Here is a 22,359-nt window from a genome sequence, read left to right as displayed (position 1 = left end):
GCCTTTCTGTAAACACGAGCCCAAGTATCTACGGCCACATGCCTGGCACGGGTGGGATCTAATAGGGCAAGTCAGAGGAGGGGCATCTCTGGCGCAGAAGCCAGAGGGGCTGGGAAAGGCGTCCCAGGCTGGAGTAATGGCCCAGGCGAAAGCTCAAGAATAGTCCTGTTCCTCTGCTGGCCTGGGAAGGGGTAGCGTGTACTGCCTTAGGGGAGAAAGGGCTCTGGTTATGAATCCAGCATGGCCCTGAGGAGCCTCCCAAGATGAGGGCCGGACTCGTGCCCCTTGGCTTGGTTCGGGATACTGTGAGCAGGAGGTGCTCGAGGTCCGGACTGGCCCTTGTTCTCAGCCTCTGGCGGTCCCTCCTTAAACCCCGCAGCGGCTTTGCCAGCCCCTTGCCTTCTTGCTGGGGACCTGGAGGGAACCATGGATGTCTCTCAGAGGGCAGGAGGCAGGGAGATGCTGAATTTGGGCTCCCCAGTGCTGGTAGTCACACTGGCGTAGGCATCAGGATCATGAGGGTAGCTGATGGAAATCGCAGACACCAGGGCCTCACCCCCAGGGCCTCTGGTTCAGGATTTGGGTCGGGCTGGCCATCTGCTCGCCCTTACCCCCAGGGGATGCAAGGGGCCATAAAGAGAAATGTGGGGCTGGCCCTCACTGTGGCTGCGCCCCAGGGAAGGAGTCTCTGGGGGCTGCCTGTTAGCTCTTATCCTGCAGACCCTCCAGCTAGGGGCTTTGGACCCTTCCTCAGCAGGCAAACCATGTGGCAGTGTTCTTGGAGTTTCTAACCATGAGGACGTTTTCTCTGGCCATGGGCCAAGGCCTGCCTGTTCCCTGAACAACAGACTCCCAGGGAGATGGGGTGGGGGGAGCTTTCCTCTGGCACCCACCTCTGCCCTGGACACCCCACTGAGCCTTGTCCGCTGTGCTCTTCCCTCCTGAGCTGCTTGGGGCCCACTTGCTTCTGTGCCTGGCACTGCAGTGGCTGCATGGTTTGGGGCCACTGTTGCTTGGCTGTGTCTTGTGCGTGCTGTGGGGCATTGGACAGCAGAGATCTGGTGGTGTTTGACCCTATCCTTCAGTCTGACGGGGGGCAAGTTCTCTGCAAGAGAACTAGTGTAGTCCCTCCTTCAGGGGTCTTGGAAAGTCAGCCCTCAGCAGGTGGATTTTTGCCAAAGAAAGTGACTGAGGGGTCTGCAGAGGGACCTCCTCGGAAGCACCTGACCTAGATGTAAGCAGGGGCCCGATCCTGTTATGTTAATAAGTACCTGCTGGTTACAACCCATGGTCAGTGGGATTTTTTTTTTTTTCCCAGTTGTGGAACGGGCTGCATTGGACTTTTCCTTTTTCTCACTGTGACCTCTTCATAATTGAGGTTACCATGATCCAGTTGGCCAGGGCATTGGACGGAAACGCCAGCTCTGACCTCAGCCTTGCTCACTCCCCTGCTCAGATCTGGCCAGTCCGTAGTTGACCTCTGATCCTGGCTCTTCTAATCCTGAGAGAGGCAGAGGGGCAGTACAAAGCCAGAGGCTTTATGATTTTATTGTGTCAATTTATAGATGAAACAGGACTCAGTATAAACCCCAAACTCTCACGGTTTTGGGGAGTCTGAGTTGCTCTCAGAAGGGCCCCTGTTCTGCTCTTTCTTTGCATTAATAGTAGTGAGCATCTCCTTAGCGTGGTACAGTTTACAAAGCAGTTCATATGATTTTTCCTAATATTCTAGAGTGGTTGGTATTATTTGCATTAAAAGTCATTTTATTGATGAGACAACCTAAGACAGAAGCTTAGAGAGACAAAATGATACGGTTAGAGTGACACAGCCAGTACATGGTAGAGCTGCAACTCAACATCACATCTGATTTGAAAGAAAATACATCATCCTTCTGTCCATGCAGGCATGCTTCCATTCATCCATCCATCTATCCATTCATCCATCTATCCATCCACCCATCCACCCATCTATCCATCCATCCAAGTATCTGTCTATCCATCCATCCATCCATCCATCCATGCATCCATCCATCCATCCATCCATCCATGCATCCATCCATCCATCCATCCATCCATCCATCCATCCATCCATCCATGCATCCATCCAACCAACCATCCATCCATTCATCCACACATCTATCCATCCATCCAAGTACCCATCCATCCATCCATCCATGCATCCATCTATCTGACCAACTATCCGTCCTGTCTACCATACTATCCGGTATTACAAATACCGAACACTTATAATTTGTAAGGTAGTGTATGTAATAACAGCTTCCACTTTTTGAGCACTTACTAAGTCCTGGGCTATACATGTATTGCCCATCTAATCTTCTCAGTAATTACGTGAAGTAGTTATGGTTCTGGCCACTTTACCAGTGAGGAGGGTGTCCCTTAAAGAGGTAAAGATACTTTTCCAGCTAGTGAGCTGGGGGGTGGTGATTTGAATGTAGGCCTGCCTGCCTCCAGAGTTCATGCTCTTGGTCCTTTTACTTGTCTACTCTGGAATTAGTACTGTCTTGGTTTTCTGTATGCTTTACCAAATATCACTATTGCTCACACAGTTCATGCATTTGAATGTCTATCTGTTTGTCTCTCCATAAATCCATTTTCCCAGATAGTACGGAAGCTCGTCAGCCACCATCCTTCCATCCAGTTGCCCACCTGCGTTCCCTCCCTCTATTAACCCATTCCTTCCACCAGTGATGTGCCAGAGCCAGCTCTTCCTAGCTTGCAAGATGTAGGAACCAATTGTACACTCTTTCCAACTCCACATTCAGTGGCGTCACACTGGTAGTGTGAAATTTGCCATGGTAAGAGTAGTCACACTGTGGAAATACTACAAAGCAGGGCTCTTTCTCCTGGAGAAGCACTATGTTAAATATTTACCAGCACAGCCTTGCTTCCATCCATCCACCAGCCCCGCTGTGTTTTTAGTCATTCATCTTACTGTTCACCTGCCCATCCATTTACCCAGCTCTGCGGTCATCCAGCTAAGTTTATCCATTTGCTCACGCATCCATTTATCCGTCCGTCCGTCCATCCACCCATCCCTCTATTGTCCATCTGTCTGTCCAACCATCCCTTTATATATCCACCCTTCTTCCTATGCATTTGCCCACCCATCCCCCTGCCACCCATCCAATCTCACAGATTTGCCGAGAGCCTCCTATGTCACCAGCCCCACGCTGGCCCCTGGGATGAGGGGATGCCTGAGATGCAGTCCTTATCTTCCAAGCGCTGTCCCCCTTCCCTGAGGGGGGCCTGGCTGGTCCCCTTCTCCTGTCCTCCCAGCAGCCAAGACCCAGTCCCCGCTGCCCATGTGCTGGGGGGGACGCTGCCAGAGCTGGTGCCCAGCGGGAGCCCCCCCCATGCCCCACCCCCCACCTCACCTGGTCTCCTTTCTCCTCTGTTGTCCCGTTTGTCTCCTCCCGTCCCACCTGCTCCTCGCACCTGCTCTCCTTCTGCCTGGCTGCTTGGGGGCTCCAGCTTTCTCCAGACCTGACTAGGCTAAAGGAGAGATGCGCCAGGACTAAGAGAGACATCTTGGCTTTAAGAGCTGGGGGGAGAGACATGCAGGCGCTGAAGCACAAGTACGACTGTAAGGTACTGTCTGTCTGTCCCCCCATGTCCTGGCCGGGGCCCTGCAGAGGGGGGCCCGAGCCCCTGGCGCCTGCCCCGGCACGGGAGCCTGGCCGCATCTCACATCCATGCCGGGACGGGCACGCTCCTTTCCACGTTCTTGCCTCTCTCTCTCTGAGCGAAACCTTAGCGGTCTGCCAGAATTCCTGGGTGGGTCTGCCCGCTCTAGGGCCTTCGGCATCACCGGGGTGCTTTGGGGCATGCTGACTGCTGAGCTTCATCCCCAGAGATGCTGATTCTGGAGGTCTGGACTAATGCCCAGGCATCTGCAAATTTGATAACTCCGGCGGTGGGTGAGAGTTACACTCTGAAAAATGTGAGCATCATTGAGTGATGCTGGATGTTCCTGCCCCTCTGAGCTGTTCAGAGAGATCCAGGCTAAGGAAATCTGTAGGAGAAATCACAGCACCTTCTTCTCAGATGGGACTCAGACTTCTGGATCATGATATCAACAGCAGGGGCTTCCCTTAATTGAGCACCTACTATGTGCTATGGGCTTTGAAGGCCTGCGGGCCTGGCTTTGAATCCCAGTCCCACCACTTCCTCTCTGTGTGGTCCTGGGCAGGCCTCTTGACCTCTCTGAGCCTTGGTTTCCTCACCTGTGAAATGGGGGCATTAACAGTACCAGCCCCCAGGCTGGATGGAAGGAAGGGTTAGGTGAGCTCAGAGCTGTAAGGTGCTCATGCTGTGCTCGGTGGATGGTGGCCCCTGTTATCTGTGCACCTGACTGTTTTGTCCCCAGGGCACCCAGGGAGGCAGCTGTTGTACTGCTGTCATTTGGCATCAGTGAGGCGGTGAGTGAATCAGCAGGCTGGTAGTCACAGCGCTAGAGCTGGGACTCAAACCGGGGTCTCTGCATGCCCAAGCTGAGTGGACTCCATCCTGGGCCACTGTCCATTCCGTCGGAACCCAAGACCTCCCAGGAGGAGGGGGACAGACACTTTATAGTTTGCAGGGCCCTTATATAGATGTGCCACAGGGGGGCCTGTGACCCGAGGGGGGCGGGCTTCACTTCTCAGAAGGCCAAGGCCTGGAGAGGAGCAGGGAGCATGGGAAGGGCAGAGTCTCTCACCGGGCTTCTCGCCCGGGCTGGGACCCTGGACTCGGATCCCTGGCCCGGCCCCTGCACGGTGAAGATGGGCGGACGCAGCAGGTTGACTCAGGGACATCTTCCGGGGTATTCATTTGTTGCTCTTTTTTGCCCAGGAAAATGCCAAGAGAAGACCGCTTTGGGAGTTTGTAGGGGAGCTTCCTGCCTTGGCTTTCTGCCAGGGAGAAACCGAGCTCAGAGCAGAGGTTTCTAATCTGGAGGTTGTGACCCCCCCCCCATTCCCCCAGAGGAGGATGAGCATCTTTGTGCAGTTTCTGGGGTCGTCATCTGTCCTTCCCTTAGATTATCAGGGAGGTTTATGACCCCCCCAATACCCATCCCAAGAGGCCAAGAATCACTACTGAAGAATTGTGCCATTTAGAGGCAGGGAGGCCCAGGGGACTTCCCCTTCCCCTGCTGGTTGTTTCCAGAAAGTCAGCATTGTTCCTGAAAAGCCACCCTGTGCCCCAGGCCCAGCACCCAGTGGGTTCTTTGCAAGCCAGAGGCCCAAGGAGTGCGGGGAGCAGGGACCAGGGCCTTGTTTGGAGGAAGGTGATAGAGCCCCCCAGAGGCATGCTCCCTGCCTTCAGGAGAGAGCCTCAGGGAGGAGAGAGTGTTCTGAGAACCGCACTGGCTGTTATGACAGCCACATGGCTATTTAAATATAAATCAATTACAGTGGAATATAATCAGGACTTTGGGTCCTCAGTTGTACTAGGAGTTACTTGCGGCTGGTGGACCCCCAGTGGGTATTTCCATCATTGTAGGAAGTTCTTTCAGGGGAAGTTCTGTTGGGGAAGATTCCCAGGGCTGGGGGCTGGGGGCTGAGGGCTGAGGGGTGCAGGAATGACTTAGGGGACAGCCGCTCTGTGTGCAGGCCCTGGGCTCCTCCAGAGCTCAGGGCACCGGCTTCCCCCTCCTGGGCATGCCTGCCATTCTGCTTAGCTTGCTGCATGGTGTCCACGGGTCCCTCCCCGCACAGGGGAAGCTGCGCTCTGCTCTGTGGCCGCTTCAGCCTTCCCCTGCTTTCCCGGGCCTAGGCTCAGTAAGAAACTTGGCTGTTTGGGGAGGCAAGGGAGGGATTCCTCACTTGGGTTTGGCAGAGGGGATGGGGGTATGCGCTCACGTCCCCTGAAGTAACCACGGATACGTGCACAGGTCATTTTACTGTTCAGCATGCTTCCCTGGATTCTGTCTGTTAGTCTTCACAGACCCTGGCACATCTCAGTAAGGAAACTGAGGCTCAGTCAGGTTAAGTAAGTGACTTGTCCCGAGAGGTACGGCTGGGATCTGAACCCAGGCCTGGCAGTCCAGGCCTCGAGTCTTTCCCCAAAGGGAGACAATCAGGTTAAGACCCCTTCTTGCCGATGAAGAGGGTTCCTCCAGGGTGATCCCCCGGGGAACGAATGCCCCTTCTCACCTTGTCCCGGGATGTCCCAGGTGCCACTGCCTAGCCGTCCCTCTTGGTCTCTGCTGCCACCTCCCTGGAAGTGAATGGGCCCCGGGGTCTTGATGTGTGCAGCTCCAGCTGGGAGGCGTGGGTGGGGCTGGTGGCCCTTGGTGGCAGGCATCCTGGGGCCTCCCTCAGCTTCTCTGATGAGCCCTCTGCCTTTGCTCAGATGACCCAGCTCATGAAGGCTGCGAAGAGCGGGACTAAGGATGGGCTGGAGAAGACAAGGATCGCTGTCATGCGCAAAGTGTCCTTTCTGCACAGGAAAGATGCTCTCGGTGAGGTGCCGTGGGCCGGGCTGCCAGGAGGCTCGGGCTCAGCTCAGTGGCAGCAGGGACGGGTGGGCAAAGCCACTTGGGGTCGGGGATCCCCTGGTAGTACAGGTTGGGGACTGACCCCCAAATATCCTGGCTGGTCCCAGCCAGTTTCCCACCCTCTGGCAGGTACAACCCACCTCTGTCTGGGGGAGGTGGGGCCTCTCCCTTGAGCGTCCCTGCCCTTGGTCTCTGTCCCGGCAATCTTGGCCTCCTGCCTCCTACGCGGTTCAGCTCACCTGGCCTCATCTTTGAACGCCCCCGCTCTTCCCTTTGTCCATCGCCCGTCTGTCCATCGGCCAGTATTTACTGAACACCCCCCAAGTGCTGTACCTTGTGCTGGGTACAGGGCCACCAAGATGAACGAAGCAGCATTTCCTCCGGGAGTTCCCGGCTCACAGAAACAGGAAGTGACCACAGAGGCTGACAAGCAGTGGTGGGGAGTGGGGGCAGGGGCCTGGAGGAGCACGATGCAGAGGAGTGGTCAGGGAAGGGCTGGGAGCAGGAGGGAACGAGACCCAGGTCAGTGAGGCAGTGGGGAGTGGGGCAGGGAACGGGAGCTCTGGGCAGAGGAGCCAGCATGTGCAAAGGCCCTGGAGCGGGGCAGTAGGAGACGTTCAAGAAACGATTTTTGCAATAGTCAACATTTTTTGAGTATTTACCGTGTCCTGGGCGCTCTCTTACGATCCTGACAGTTCCTTGCTTAATCCTTACAGACACCAGACAGTCCACAGGGCTGTCCTGTTCCCATGTTGAGATGAGCAAACAGGCACAGAGAGGTTCAGTGACCCGCCTGGGGACACACAGGCGTAGAAAGGATGGCAGAGGCTCCATGTGGCTGGAGAGAGGTGTGGGCGTGAGAAATTGGAGCCAGGCCAGCCAGCACAGATATTCAAGCCAGGGAGAACTTTGAGACTCTGTACCCTCTTGAAAAGTTAGGTGCCTTCCCTTCTCTGTGCCTCCATTTTCTCTTCTGTACAACGGAGCTGCTATGGCATCTGTCTCGGTGGCCATGGTGAGAATGACCGAGGCTGTGCGTGGAAAGAACTCCTGGCTCCGGTGTGGCTGATGTCATTCTCAGTGGGCAGTCACTGAGTGGAGGTGTTCGGTGCTAGGATGGCATCTCGCTGGCATGGGTTCAGATCCTGGCTCCACGGCCTCCTGGTTACACGACCTTGTGCAGTTCTTCCCCTTCTCAGAGGAGCCGGTTTCTCATCTGTGAAATGGGTTCAGCTCCACCACTGCGTGCACTTGATGCAGCATGGAACCTTTTGGGGGAGCCCTGGCCCCTGATGACGGAGGGGACAGGCCAGGGAGCCCTTCCAGACTTGGTGGAGTGGCCTGGAGGAAGGACAGGGTGGACAGGCTGGTTGGCTGGGAGCTGTTCCTGGTCACCATCCCCACCCCCAGACTGGCCAGGCTGGCAGCAGGCTCTCCCTAAGCCCTCCCCACTCCGCCCGCCAGCCCAGAGCCTTGCCTAAAGTGACCCTCCCACCAGAGGCGTTATTAATAGCCATGGCAGGGCTCAGATCGCTGGCCAAGAATGTTACCCAGTGGCGAGTGGGGGAAGAGGAAGCCGTGGGGCCGGCGGCTGGGGTGGGTGCAGAGTGATGCCCGGGGTACCATGTGGGCCAGGCAGGAGGGCCTTCACCACCCCCACCCCCACACTGTGGTCCGCTGTCCCTCCTCCTCCTCGTCTTCTGTCTCCTGTTCAGGTAAGGGCCTGCTTGGGTGTCCCTGCTCCCTTGGCTCCCGGCTCCAGGGTCACTGCCACCTCCTTCTTCCCGGCTTCCCTGCAGTGCCCTGCTGCCCGCGGCCACCCCTGGGTTTCAGAGCCAGAGCAGCTTGGGTCCCGTCTCCTTGTGCCTGTGTCTCTCTTGTGGGGGCAGAGCCGTCCAAGGCCAGATCCCTGCACTCTGCCTGACCTCCCTCTTTCTCTCCTCCCGAGGCTCTGTCTCCTGCCCTCTGTCCGACAGCTGCCCCCACTCATGTCTGCACGGTCCAGTTGAACTTTTTCCCTTTGGGTCTTTCTGCATTTTTTTTGTTGTTTTTGTTGTTGTTGAAAGGACGAAAACATAGCTAAATAGTCCCGTTCTTCTTGGGGCTTACTTTCTTCCCCCTTTGGGGCATCCAGAAGAAAACTATTTTTAGTGCCTAGTGATGGAGACATGGGCGGCCTGGCTTGCACCAGGCCAGAAGCGGGCGGGTCTGAGCGGGGACAGTGACTTCTGGCAGAGTCCCTGCTGAGAGCTGGAGCCCCGAGGCGTGCTGCTTTGTGCTCCCCTGCTCACTCCTTTATTCCTGGCCAGACGAATCTAGCAGAGCACAGCAGCGAGTGACCCTCTGTGGCCCCGGGACCCTGGCCCAGGGTGGTTCCCAACTCCTGGGGGGCTGAGCAGGGTATGTTATCCTCACTTCGCATGTGTCACTGGCCCATCTGACTTTCCAGGTGACTCAGAGGAGGAGGACATGGGGCTCTTGGAGGTCAGCGTTACGGACATCAAGCCCCCGGCCCCGGAGCTGGGCCCCATGCCGGATGGTCTGAGCCCTCAGCAGGTCTGCGGGGGGAGCCAGGTGGTGGGGGTCTTCAAGGGAAGGGGTGGTTGGGGGCCCCGCGAGTCTGGGTCTTGAAGGGGAAGTGATGAGCAGGGGCTCCCAGTGGAGCCCCAGCTTCTTGTCTCCTCACTGGCTGCACAAATTTCCAGACTGGACCCCGCAGGTGCCATGCCATTGTCCCGGGGGTGGTGGGTCCCCAAGCATTTGGAGTGCTTGCTTCCCACCCCGGGGGGACCAGCGTACTCCCGCTTAACTGTTTCACATGGAGGTTCGCAGGAAGGGGCTGCTGTGACAGAAGGGCTGAGGAGCATTAAGCTAATCCAGCTTGGGAGACTCGGAGAGGCCAGCCTGCCCTCCATCCATGGGCTTCTCCCAGCCACTGGGGGCCTTGGGGCGATGCCTCCCTTTCCCCACAGTGTCACTCTGGGACCAGGACCGGGTGGCCTTGCTCTGGACATGTCAGGTTGGCTGTCCCAGCCATGAAACAGGGGGAGAGACCCCTGACTTTTCTTGGGTGTGGGGATGCCAAGCAAGTCATGTCAGGGCAGCAAGCACCAAGAAGGGATTTGCCCCCCTTGTGGCTGGCAGAAAATCCCGATGTTTGACCTCTTTAGAAAATCAGGGAGATGACATGTGGCCACATCCCATGTCTCGGGAGTCCATCTGCCTGCTTCCTTCATGTCTGTTAGCTGCCTGGCCAGCCCTGCCCCAGGCACTGAGATGGTGACCGTCGCCCCTGGGCACTGAGATGGTGACCCTCGCCCCCGGGGCAGCAAATGCCTGTCAGAGTGGTTGGAGCTGGGTGCGAGCCCAGACTTCGGGCTCACAATCCAGGGCTCCTCTTCCTGGCATTGGCCGGGCCTCTCTCCTCAGGAACCTCTTGGTTTCCTGGTCAGGCAATATTAGTTAGTCCTGACCAGTGGCTCTCAATCGGGGCGATTTTACCCCCCGGGGCATTTGGCCATGTCTGGTGATGTTTATGGCTGTCACTACTGGAGGTGGTACTGGAACCTAGTGGGTAGGGGCCAGGGATGTGGCTAAATGTCTTAGAGGGCACAGGACAAGCCCCACAACTGAGAATCACCTGGCCCCATGTGTCAGGGTGCTGAGGTCGGGAACTCTGCTCTGGGAATAGCTTGGGTGCCTGGGGATCGTTGACAACGCATCCACCTGGGGGATAGCCGGAAGGACAGTGGCCCGGCCCATCCCACAGCCATGGGGCTGTGTGGGCTGTGCTCGGGCCTGGGGCACAGTGGGAGTTGCTGAGAAGGGCATGCCAGAGGCAGGACGGAGGTGTCCTGGAGCTGCAGGGGAGATGGCGGCAGTGGGGACCTGGATTGCTGCTCAGGACGGCTGTCGGGCACCGCCAGGGTCGGTCACCCTCCTGGCTACGGCCCAAGGTGGACAGGCTCCAGCCTCAGACACCTCTCCCGCGACACCTTTCATGAGCTCTGTCCGGGCTTTGGGGCACAGTGGAATCACCTGGGATGCTCTAAAAACCCTGCTACCTGGGTAGTGCCCCATACCGACTCCATCAGAATGTGTGGGGCGGCGGCTGGGCGACAGGAGTTTTAAAGATGCCACGCGATCCCACTGAGCAGCAGAGCTGCCCCTGCCCCCTCTGTGCTGCCCACCAGGCGAGGGCTGCTGGACTGGGGCTGGTCAGGCTGCGCCTGAGGGTGTGTGGACTTAGGCCGAGGAGAGAAGGGGCCGGTGGGATGGGGCGGGGAGGGACGGGATGTTTGGCCTGCAGTGGGTCCCCCTCGGGGGGTGGGAGGGCACCCAGCAGCTGCCTGTGGGAGAGGGATTGGCGGGGGGTGGGATCTATGAGGAGCGGGAGCGGAGATCTCTATTCCATCTAATAATTTTCTACTCAAGTTGTCCAGGGATGGGGGGCTGCCTGAGCCCCGTGAAGGAGAGGTGGTGATTCCCTTTGCCTGGATGTATGTGAGCAGAGGCGTGGCGGGGGGCTCGAGCCCCAGCACCCACACCCCCGTCCGCAGTCTGGGCTCTGCAGGGAAATGTGCGCCTGCAGCCCCCATTGGTCCCCGGGGTGGGCTCTGATGCCGAGACTCTTCCTGCCACGCCAGACTCTGCACATGCCCGGGGCTCAGCCCATGCAGCGGCAGGTGCAGGCGCTGACTGCGCTTTCTGGCCTGAGCAGGTGCTCCGGAGACACATCCTGGGCTCCATCGTGCAGAGCGAAGGCAGCTACGTGGAGTCTTTGAAGCGGGTACTCCAGGTGCGACTCCAGGGGCCTCTGGGGAGACAGCAGGGAGGACCCCAGAGGGACACTTTATGAGGAGTGTTGGGGGGCTGGGGACAGTTTTAAGGGGAAGGGGCCACAGGCCAGCACTTTTATGGGGGCAGCAGGAATTCCTGACGCCTCGATGTTCACAGGGGGACTGCATTTCGGAAGCAAAGTTGAGGGTCTGTGAAGTGAGGCGTGCCCCGTAGGGTGGAGGGCACCATGCCTTCTTCGTCCTTCCAGGAGCCTTGGGGCAGGGTTGTGTCTCCCATCCTCCTGGGGCGCCCTGGAGGCTGGAGTGGATGCACCCTCTCTCTGGCCGTCAGGATGCCCAGGCGTTGCCATGTCAACTAACGTGTCAACCTGGTCAGTAGTCGGCACTCCTGATGTGCTGAATCCCCTGGGATGCTGTGGCTTCGAGAGAGGCCACCAGGGAAAGCAGTTGTTGGGGTCATGGGATGTTCACGACACCCTTCTCCTCCCCTCCTGAGTTTGGATCCACAGAAGGGGAGCCCAGGCGTCAGGCAGAGGGAGATGGAAATATCACTGTGTTCCTGATCAGTGGGTTGGAGTGTGGCTCTGGGTCTGGGGGCCAAGGGAGCTAGGCCACCTCTCCAGTCGGGGGACTGGCTCAGTCATTGGCAGAGCTTGGACAGGGCCAGCCGGGGCCTCAGGGCCTTGCCTCCATCGGGCTCCTCGAGAGCGTCTTCCGCCCAACCCTGCTTCACACCCAAGTCAAGGGGGTGCGGTGGGTTGTGGGTAGGCAAAGAGGGGCCAGGCATGTTACATTCATGGAGATCCTTCCAGAAGGACGAGGAGTGAGGGAAGGTCTACCCATGGCCTGCTGAGTTCTTCTGGGCCTTGTCCGTGTTGCCCGAAGGGCAGGTGGGTGAAGGGGCTGTGGCCTGGTTTTGGGGTGCTCACCGCCCCGGCCCTGCAGGATTACCGCAACCCCCTGATGGAGATGGAGCCCAAGGTGCTGAGCGCCCGCAAGTGCCAGGCGGTGTTCTTCCGCGTGAAGGAGATCCTACACTGCCACTCCATGTTCCAGATAGCCCTGTCCTCCCGCGTGGCTGAGTGGGATGCGACCGAGAAGATCGGGGACCTCTTTGTGGCTTCAGTACGTATCCCCAGACTCTCAGGTACAAACTGCAGCACTCACCTGGATGCCATCCTGGCTGGCTTTCTGCCGTCCCCTGGTCACCTGTCCAAGCAGGCAGGGTCCGGGGGTTGCAGGGCCCAGGTCTGCCTGGCCCAAGCCAGGGTGGCCACGACACCTTCAAGTAGGTCCTTGGAGGTGTCTGCGGCTGTGGTGCCGGTGAAGCCCGCACGCTGTCCTGGCCCTGCCTGGTGGCAGCACCTTCAGGAGGCCGGACACCGTGGGCGGTCACCGGACGGTCTGTGGCTTCCTGCCGAGTGCTCCTGGGGTGCCCACCATCCACGCTGCTCGCACAGACCGTGGCCTTGGCCCCCAGAGGACACCGCGGGGCATCGGGCGGTCACACTGGATCGCAGTCCAGGCGGCCTGGCCAGTCCCAGCTCAGTTTTGTCACCTCGGGCAGCTCCAGGGCTCTGTCTGGTCTCGAGTCCCCAGCTGAGGGGGGCTCTTGGTTTTTCAAAGTGAAGTCCGTGAGCCCCAGAGCGATTCATGGGGCGGTGGGGGTTCAAGTCGGTGGAACGCCACTTTGATCTGTTGTAGGTAATTGGGTTCTCCTAAAAGAAAAAAAAATATTGTTTTGAAAATCCCAGCACTCAACAGATCTGATGCCCTGGGCCATGTGGGCAGGAGTGCCGTCCTCATGGCTGGAGGGCCAGGGCATTCTATTTCCTGGGGGTGGTGAGGAAGGGCACGGAGAGGGCGGCATCAGGCCTGCCCCCACCCCTGCCCCTTCTCCTCCCTTCACCTTCCAGGGCTGCTCAGCTTGGGGGGGGGCGGGAGGATCCCTGGTCTCTTGGCACCACCTCTTCCTCCCTGGGACCGCGGGCATCTCTCCAGCTCTCGGAGCCTGGTTTCTTCCCCTCAGTGGGGAGACAGGTTTCCTGACCTCAAGGTTGGTTGTGACCGTCCGTCCGGGTAGCCAGTGCCGAGGGCGGTGGTGCTAGCCACCCTCCCTCCTCACCCCGTGTCCGTTCCAGTTCTCCAAGTCCATGGTGCTGGACGTGTACAGCGACTACGTGAACAACTTCACCAACGCCATGTCCATCATCAAGAAGGCCTGTCTCACCAAGCCCGCCTTCCTCGAGTTCCTCAAGGTGGGCCAGTGGGGGTCCAGGGCCCCTTTCAGTGGGTTTCCCAGGAGGGAGAGGGCACTGGGGCCCAGCTTTGGGGGTCCCATCATCGCTGTGGCCCGGATGCCTCCCCTCTTTCCTTTGGGACATCGCCAGTGCCATGGGAAGAAAATTGGCCCCTCTTGCCCCCCAGGGGGAGAGTGATAATGAGTTAGAGGGTCTGTAAGCTGGAGCTCGGCCAGGTGGAAGGGGAGGCCGGTGACCTCTCTCGGATGAGGAGGGGGTGACAATGGGTGGGTCTGTGGTGGGTGACTGTGTTCCTCTGTCCGGCTTGGCTTGGGTGGGTCTTCAGGTATGGCTCAGGTTGTCACCGGGCTGATCCCTTTTGCTCATTTGGGAAGGGGTGAGGAAAATTCCTCAGAGGGCTGTCTTGGGGACCACGTGGGAGAATAGAGGTAAAGGGAGCGAGGTACCAGGTAGCCGTGGGCAGCTTCCCCTGAGCTCCTGGGCTGTGCGGTCACGTGAGTCAGACACAGACCTCGCCCTCAGGAAGCGTGCTGCCTAGCGGAGGGTGTGGGTGGGCTAGGTGGGGGAGGAGCCGGCGCCCCAGCCGAGGAAGCCCCTGCCCCAGTCCAAGAAGGTCAGGGGGCTTTGTCAGTGGAGTGTCACCTGTTGTAACAGGTGGAGACAGAGAACAGGGTGTTCCAGATACAGGGGTGGTGGGGCAAAGGTTAGAGGCAGGAGAGTGGGGATGGGCAAGTCTGCTTGGATCCTGGGAGCACTGGGGGCCTCTCTGGGAGTTCTAGGGGACAAGGCCCAGAGCCGGCTGAATTCAGTTTGGACGGTCCTGGATCTCAAGGCCCAGGCGGCTGGGCCCTCATATTTCAGGCAGTGGGAGCCACTGAGGAGTTTTGGGCCTGGGGGGGATGGCAGTGGAGGCCAGGGAGGAAGCTGAGGCAGCAGGCTGGGGGGCAGGTCGTGAGGGCCGGAATCAGGGTGACAGGCGTGTGGATGGAGTGCTGGAGACGGATGAAAGAGGACAGTATGACCCCCGTGCCTGCCCCTCAGCCTGGCCCGGGCCCGGCTGCCTTAGTTCATGTGGAGGGGGTGGTTGCCAAGGCTTCTCCTCTGGTCTCCTGAGGAAACTGCTCAGTGCCCCCGTTATGCTGTTAGTCCGGAGGCCTTAGCCCGACTGCCCTAGTCTGCCCAGGCTGGGGGGCTGTGCGGGGGACCCCGTGGCAGCAAAGGGTCCTGGCTGCGGAACCAGGGACACCCGGGGCTCTCCTCTCAGGCCTGAGGCTAAGCAGAGTCCTGGGCCCTGGCGGGGGGTGGGGGGAGGGGAGGAGAGCCCAGGACTGGCGGCATCTGCCCTCTGGGGCGCTCAGCACCCCTGCAGACAGGGGTGGGGGGGTGGGGGCTTGGTGAATGATTCCACCTGCTCTCCAACAGCGGCGGCAGGTGTGCAGCCCGGACCGTGTCACGCTCTACGGGCTGATGGTGAAGCCCATCCAGAGGTTCCCACAGTTCATCCTCCTGCTTCAGGTACCGTGTGGGGTCCTGACGGCTGCGGACCTGCAGGGTGTGGCCCGGGCTGGCGAGCCCCCTGGGGTGGGGGCTTCCTGTCCGTCATCCACAACCATCCGTCTGCTGTGGACGATGAGCAGGACCTTGACCCCGCAGTGCCCTCCTTCTCTACTCCTGGAGTGGACCTGATCGTGTCGGACAGCTTATTGTGCACCTCCCTGGCGTGGAAGGCTGGGTGACTGGTGGTGGCAGGAGCCCAGGTTGCAGGAAGGGAGCGAGGGCGTGTGGACTCCCAGGCCCTTGGGGGTCCTGGCAGCGGGGCGACATTCAGGAAATGAGCTGACTTTGGCCACCTCAGGCTTCTAGAGGGAGTGTTTGTCCCCTCACAGGTCTCCCCCCAAGAGCTTGGGACACCTCCCCTGATTGCCGAGAGCCCTTAGTCAGGGTGAGCCTCCGCCCCCTCCGCCCCCCCCCCCCCCCCCGCTGAGCTGGGTAGGGGGGCTGCCAGGCCGGGGACCCCCGTGGCACTTTCCTCTCTGTCCTCAGAGCTGCTGGCCACAGGAGGGGGCTTTCATCTCAGCAAACTGCTGATCAGTGAATTAGAGATTGATCCACATATTTATTTTATATTTTCATTCATTAGCTATTTCTTGAGGCCTTGCTATATGTCAGGTACCATCTGTCTTGGCCAAAAGCGGGGCACCTTCAGCCCCTGTCTCTGCAGGAGGTGGGAGGGTGAGGCTTTGATCCCAGGCCAGGGGAGGGAGGGTCCACTGGGGCGGGGTTCTCAGCCCTGGCTCTCTCGGGGTCCTGGCAGGACATGCTGAAGAACACACCCAGGGGCCACCCGGACAGGCTCTCCCTGCAGCTCGCCCTCACGGAGCTTGAGACGCTGGCTGAGAAGCTCAATGAGCAGAAGCGGCTGGCCGACCAGGTGGCCGAGATCCAGCAGCTGACCAAGAGCGTCAGCGACCGTAGCAGCCTCAACAAGGTGAGTGCCAGGTCCCCCCCACCTGCGAGCCTTTACCTGCCCTGTGGCCTTTAACACCTGTTGCTCTGCCTTCTCCCCTCGGCCGCCCACTAGGTGGCAGTGTTCTCTGAGGGAGGGGAATCCTTGATTCTGAGCACACAGACCTTCCCTTGAGGATTCGAGTCTATACTGCACCCCTGCATTCATTACTATCCATGTTATTTTAGGATAAAAGCTGATTTTGTCCATCAGTGTCATTGCCAGGAAAGACACCAGAAATGACAGTCTAGCATCATGCTTATACAAGGAAGCTCTGGGGTCAGAATCCGAGTTTGAATCCAGATTTTGCCAATGGTGCTCACTGTGTGGCCTCAGGGGAATTACCCAACCTCTCTGAACCTCACTTGCTCCCTCTGAAATGCGGAGAATTCAGCGGTGCCTGAGCCCAAGGCTGCTGCAAGGCAAACAGAGGAGTCCTTAATATAAGGTGGTTGTCACCATTGCTAGTGTTATTTGTAAAGAAGAAAGAGGGAAAATTCATGCCATGTTTTGGGGTTGTAACTCAGGAACATTCTAGGAAAAAAAAATCTTGGAAAACTTTCAAACGAGTCCGTAGAGAACCTTGTTTTCAAAACACAAAGCCGGTACCCAAAAGCGTCATCACCTTGAGTCACCTGTTTGTGCACGTGACATGAGGTGCTGGAAGCTGCTCCCAGACCCGGGGGCCCTGCACCCTGGGCGCCCCCCGCTTTCACCCGCCGGAGGGTGGAGGTTGGTGGGGATGGCTTGGGTGAGGCAACCCTGTCTTAGGGCACAGAGGCAGGGACACTAGGTGTTCTTTGGGGCAGAGACATTGTGTGGGGTCATCACAGGGAGTTGTTCAAATCTTTCGGGGGAAAACTGGGAGCCTCTTGGCTCTGTGGGTTTCAAAAGCAGAAGTAAGGCCAGTGACTAAGGCCAGTGAGATTTTAGCCACATGGGGTGGAACTTTCTTAACCAACTGAGCCACCCAGGCTGCCTAGGGTGGAACTTTCTAATAGTACGGGAAGCTTTGCCCAGAGGACAACAGCCCTTTCCAGGTGGCTGGCACTTTACGGTATATAATACTAACCTACGCTACCATCTTTGACCTTTGCCACAGGCCTGAGAAGCCTGGACAGGATAGCCTGCGGGGTTCCGTGCAGTTCTAAGCTTCAGGGGTCCTACACCTTTTTTTTTTTTAAAGATTTTATTTATTTATTTGTCAGAGAGAAAGAGAGAGCACAAGCAGGGGGAGCAGCAGAGGGAGAGGGAGAAGCAGGCTCCCCACTGAGCAGGGAGCCCGATGTGGGACTCGATCCCAGGACCCTGGGATCGCGACCTGAGCCGAAGGCAGACGCTCAACCGACTGAGCCACCCAGGTGCCCCCAGGAGTCCTACATGTTAAGACTCTCGCTCCTCAGGTCAAATTCAGGCTGTACATGTGCTTTTAGTCCCACACGCTATTTTTAAGAAGATGGAATCAGTTGCCATCAGTTAAAAATGGAAAGCTGCCCATAGAATCCCGACTAGTAGGTCTTCTCGAAGGGCTGGAAGAACTGGCATGCTGGCCTGCCTCCCTGCAGGCCACTGGCCACCTGAGGAGTAGCTGCCCACGCCCCCTCAGTCCCCAGTCCCTCCCTGCCTCCAGGCGGGACTCCCTAACCAGCCCCAGGCCAGCCCTCTATTTTGGAATGTCTCTAGAAAAACAGACTTCAGGCCAGCCTGGCACCTGCGCTGGTATCTGATGGTCTCTGCACTTGGGATGTGTCTTCTTCGGTCCCCTCCCTTGGCTCCCTTCTCTGTAACCAGCAGGGTCTCTCTGGCTTCAGCCCGCACACCTGTGCCACAGCCGGTGGAAGAGCTGGCTGGGCAGGAGGAAATCCTCCGTAGCACCGGCTCCGGGCGGACCCACTGTTCTCTTCTGCGCTGTCCCCCACGGGGACCTGGGCAGTAAGGAGCCGTGGTCACTGGCTGGAGGCCAGGAAGACCTGGTTTGGTGTTGGGCAAGGAACCGAAAGCTCCGAGCCTCAGTTTCTCCCCCTGTCAGGTGGGGGGCGTTTTTGAGACGTGTGGGACGTAGTTGTGGTGGCGACATGGCTGCACACTGTGCCTACCCCTGGCCAGGGCCCCCCTTGGGCAATCTCGGTCAGTTCTGAGGCCAGTCCGGTGATTTTCCTCTTGCCGTCTGTCACCCAGGGAAAAGCAGAATTGAAACTGGGTGTGCCCCAAACGGAACCCTGCCGGCTATTTCAAAATGTGCCTGCTCAGGACCCTCCAGGGAAATGTTTGTGCAATATCCGTTTTTTTTCCCTTTTATCTGCCTATGGGGCAGGGGCATGATTGACAGCGGCCCAGGGGACTTCCAAGTTTTAGGTCATGGCATACTTGGGCGGTCTTCAGTGGGGCCCGCTGTCCTCAGGGCTCCAGTCTTGTTTCCATGAGCTGGCGTCAGCTTGTTGATGGAGCTGGTGGCGTAGGGGAGCCCGGCCTTAGCAGTGACGAGAGGCCCCCTCAGGGACCCTGAGTCGTTTTTGTGTCAGCAGCAGTGGGGCCTCCGCGACCCCTGTCACACGCAGCTGACTGCCCGGTGCTGGGGACAGCGTGTGCGCCTGGCCGCATCCTGTGCCGCTGCCACTTGGCGAGCCGCTTTACCTCTGGCAGCTTGGCTTCCTCCTCTGGGAATGGGGATGGCCTCAGGGGCTCCGGAGCTGGTTAAATGGGAAGTAGGGTACTTAGTGCCAAGGGCGGTGCCCGGCAGGCAGTGGGCATTGGTACCATTTCAGGCTTTTGGGCAATCCGGGACACATGGTTCTAGGGAGAGTGACAGGGCTGTCTCTCCGGGGAGAGGCTTGGGGTGATCTGCCCTTTCCCAGCAGGGGTGAGGAGGGAGGGGAGGATGACTCTTGTCATTGGAGTCATGGGTTTTGGGAATGAATTTTGCTGAATATTATCCTCCCCTCTGCAAAAAAAAAAAAAAAAAAAAAAAAAAAAAAAAAGTCCCTCTCAGTAATAGCTGTTTTCCCGGTAGGTCCCTGAGTAGGATGGTGGTCCTGGTGCTGGCAGGGGCTTCTCAGGCTGACAGGGTCCAGCCTGAGATTGGCAAACGCCTGCTCGGATGCCTGAGGCCTGAACATCATTGACCAGCAGATCCGTGCAGCCCCCCCCTCATGCGGCAGGCTGGCCGGGGCTGTTCAGTTCAGTTCAGGGTGCAGGGCTGGGGCCTCTTCCAGGCCCGAGGTCTCCCCAAGTGAGGCCACACCTCTTCATGGCGAAGACCATCACAGACAGCATGGCCCGTGGGGACAGCAGCACCCCAGCGCACGATGGAGTACCCACATGCAGGGCCAACTTCTCGGGCATGTGACCGGGGCCGTCGCACAGGGCCGGCGCTCAGGAGGGCCCCGCACTTGGGTTCCTGTTCTGCTGTTACTGTCCTGAAATCCTTAATACCATTTGAACGAGGGCCGCATGTTCATCTTGCACCGGGTTCTGAAAATGACGTTGCCAGATCTGGTCATGTGTTACTGTGGTAATCTGAGCGGTGGATCCTTGCCCCCCTTGATAGCTGGGGTGTGGGCAGGTGAAGTGACCTGCCGGAGGGTTCTGTAGCTGGTGAGCGGGCAGCCAGGGTGGGAGCACCCGTCTACGACTCTAGCTTGTGTCGCTGGCAGCGGCTACCGCAGGGAGGGGTGGCCGGGGCTGGCGCACCTGAGAAGGGGTGCGGGCTGCGGAACAAGGGGGGCAGCAGAGAACCCAGTGTGCCGTCCTGTGGCCTCCTCCCCAGTGCCTCTCGCCACGCCAGGGATGGAGGGCCTGGCCCCACCTCCTCCTCCGCCTCTCCCAGCCCCGGTCCCTGCTGCGCGCGGAGAGGGATTCTGGCTCCTGGGCGCAGTGGTGGTGGCATGGCCGCCTGTGTGCTGGGGTTGACTCTGCTCTGTCTCCTTCTCGCAGCTCTTGACCTCGGGTCAGCGGCAGCTGCTCCTGTGTGAGACACTGACAGAGACCGTGTACGGTGACCGCGGGCAGCTGATCAAGTCCAAGGAGCGCAGGGTCTTCCTGCTCAATGACATGCTGGTCTGCGCCAACATCAATTTCAAGTAAGTGGGCCCGGGTCATAGCCCGCTGTAGGGGCGCCGCCCGCCCAACCCTGTCTTGTTGCGCCCTGGTTTCCAGACTGGCCTTTCCGTGATGAGGTCTGGTGTGGCCTCGGCTTGGGTTTCAGACGTTCCGGCTTCCTCTCCCATCCCTCTTGGCCTGCTCTCTCCCTGGTCCCCAGATGGGGAGCATCTGGAAGGGTCATCCGGGCCCAGCCCTGGCCTTTGGGCCAGCAGCTGACCTTCCTGCAGAGTGGTCTGTTCTAGAATTCTGCTGTTGGTAACTGAACAGCTTCCTGGGTTTCAACCACTCTGAGATTCCAGAGAATTTGCTCTGAGCACCATCTCCCCCACAGAACCTGGCCTCCTGGTTCTGAGACTGAGGTGGTAGAAATGCCTGGAGCTGGGCTTCTAGGTTGTACCGGAAAGAATCGGAACTTGGATGGGGTGAGGGCAATTGTGCCCCACAGGTTGCATCAGGCCTCCAGAAATCTTTTATTTGCCTCACATAGGGAGTTCGTGCAAAGATTGAGACATTTTTGACTTCTCTTGAAACTTTGAAGGGCCCACATTCTGGGCCCACATTGCCCAGGGCCATTCGGGCCTGGAGCTGGGTCGCATGGCCTCCTTACTAGGGATCGCGCTCTGCTGGGCTTCATGGTCCCCACCTGTCCCCGTTTGCTCACTTGCATCCCCTGCTGGGCCCTGTGGCCGAGGGATGGTGCCCAGATGAACTCCAGCTGTGACCTGTCCAGTTGGGATCTTAGCCACTCGAGTGGAGCAGACTCTGCTCTCAATATTTGACAGCACTTTGAAAAATCATCATGGAAGGGCACCTGGGTGGCTCAGTCGTTAAGCGTCTGCCTTCGACTCGGGTCATGGTCCCAGGGTCCTGGGATCGAGCCCTGCATCGGGCTCCCTGCTCCACGGGGAGCCTGCTTCTCCCTCTCCCACTCCCCCTGCTTGTGTTCCCTCTCTCGCTGTGTCTCTGTGTGTTAAAAAATAAATAAATAAAAAATCTTTATTATTTATTTATTTATTTATTTGAGAGAACGAGAATGAGAGAGAGAGAGAGAGAGCACATGAGAGGGGGGAGAGTCAGAGGGAGAAGCAGACTCCCTGTGCAGCAGGGAGCCCGATGCGGGACTCGATCCTGGCACTCCAGGATCACGACCTGAGCCGAAGGCAGTCGCCAAACCAACTGAGCCACCCAGGCGCCCTTAAATAAAAAATCTTTAAGAAAAAAATCATCACGGAAGCACCAATATGATGATGATAACTGAGATCCAAAGGGACATAGCCTGTGCCCCTCAGCTGGAGAACCTGTACAGGTGGGGAGGGGGGGGGCACCTGTGGGGCCTGATGTAGGCTCCGCACCCAGAGTCGGCTGGTGCAGGCATGGCCATGGAGTGGATTTGGGGATAGTCTCCGTCGCTGTGGCTCCTGCAGCCTGGGACAGGAGCATGCAGGGCCGTCCGGCGACTCCCAGGCTCTCTCACCCTTCCATCCATCCACCCATCCGTCTATCCATCCATCCATCCATCCACCCACCCACCCACCCACCCACCCACCCTTCCATCCATCCATCCATCCATCTATCCATCCATCCATCCACCCATCAAAGACTTATTGGGCCCTTACTTCATGTCAGTTCACAGGTCTGGAGGAGACCCAGCACTGATAGGGGACTCCGGCAAGGAAGCTTGTGTCCCAGATCAGTGTGGTGGTGCTTAAGGCTATCTCGTTCCCTCCCTCCCTCACTGATTGCAGCACTGTGATTTTTAAGGCACCATATCTGATGAACACCTGCTCTGCCCCCTGCTGCTCAGGGCCTAGCTTGGTGTGAGCTGTGATGGGGATGTTAGTGGCCCACTTTGGGGGGCGGGGGTTGGGGGATCAGCTTAGGTGAGTCGACGCGAGTCACGTGACCTGCCTGACTGTTGGTGTTCTCGTCTGGAATAATACAAGCTTCCTAGCAGGGCAATTGTGGGAATCGCAGGTGATTGGAGGCCAGCGGCCTGTCTGGGGAGAAGGCCCTCCTATGGTCCCTGATGCCCACACCTGGCCCAGCCCCGTGGCTGGCCCCCACTGGTCTCAGCCCCCTAAAAATCACTCAATAACAGGAATGACCTTCCTTTCCGTTTGTCTTTTTCCTCAGGCCTGCCAACCACAGGTAGGGGTTTGGGGGCTCGGGGCCTCGGGGCATGTGATTCTGGAT

At 58.4% G+C, this 22,359-nt stretch overlaps 1 protein-coding gene across 3 annotated transcripts in view; it reads left to right on the top strand.

The window, feature by feature from the left end:
* Positions 1 to 22,359, top strand: part of ARHGEF10L (Rho guanine nucleotide exchange factor 10 like) — a 117,205-nt gene that overhangs the window by 34,635 nt on the left and 60,211 nt on the right. For 2 of the 3 annotated variants that reach the window (XM_028108334.2, XM_088022588.1), the window contains exons 8-15: positions 6,355 to 6,463; positions 8,949 to 9,055; positions 11,220 to 11,297; positions 12,244 to 12,423; positions 13,440 to 13,556; positions 14,982 to 15,074; positions 15,874 to 16,047; positions 19,999 to 20,144. In XM_028108334.2, coding sequence (XP_027964135.1) covers positions 6,355 to 6,463; positions 8,949 to 9,055; positions 11,220 to 11,297; positions 12,244 to 12,423; positions 13,440 to 13,556; positions 14,982 to 15,074; positions 15,874 to 16,047; positions 19,999 to 20,144 — 1,004 coding nt within the window. Of the gene's footprint in view, positions 1 to 6,354; positions 6,464 to 7,943; positions 8,215 to 8,948; positions 9,056 to 11,219; positions 11,298 to 12,243; positions 12,424 to 13,439; positions 13,557 to 14,981; positions 15,075 to 15,873; positions 16,048 to 19,998; positions 20,145 to 22,359 lie in introns of those variants that run through there. The other variant, XM_028108338.2, reaches the window with a different exon arrangement.

Source organism: Eumetopias jubatus, unplaced genomic scaffold (assembly GCF_037043125.1).
Source record: "Eumetopias jubatus isolate StellerSeaLion01/CBP00866 unplaced genomic scaffold, mEumJub1_p1.0 scaffold_4, whole genome shotgun sequence".
In the NCBI taxonomy this organism is placed as follows: Eukaryota; Metazoa; Chordata; class Mammalia; order Carnivora; family Otariidae; genus Eumetopias; species Eumetopias jubatus.
This window is presented reverse-complemented; position numbering and strand designations above follow the sequence as displayed.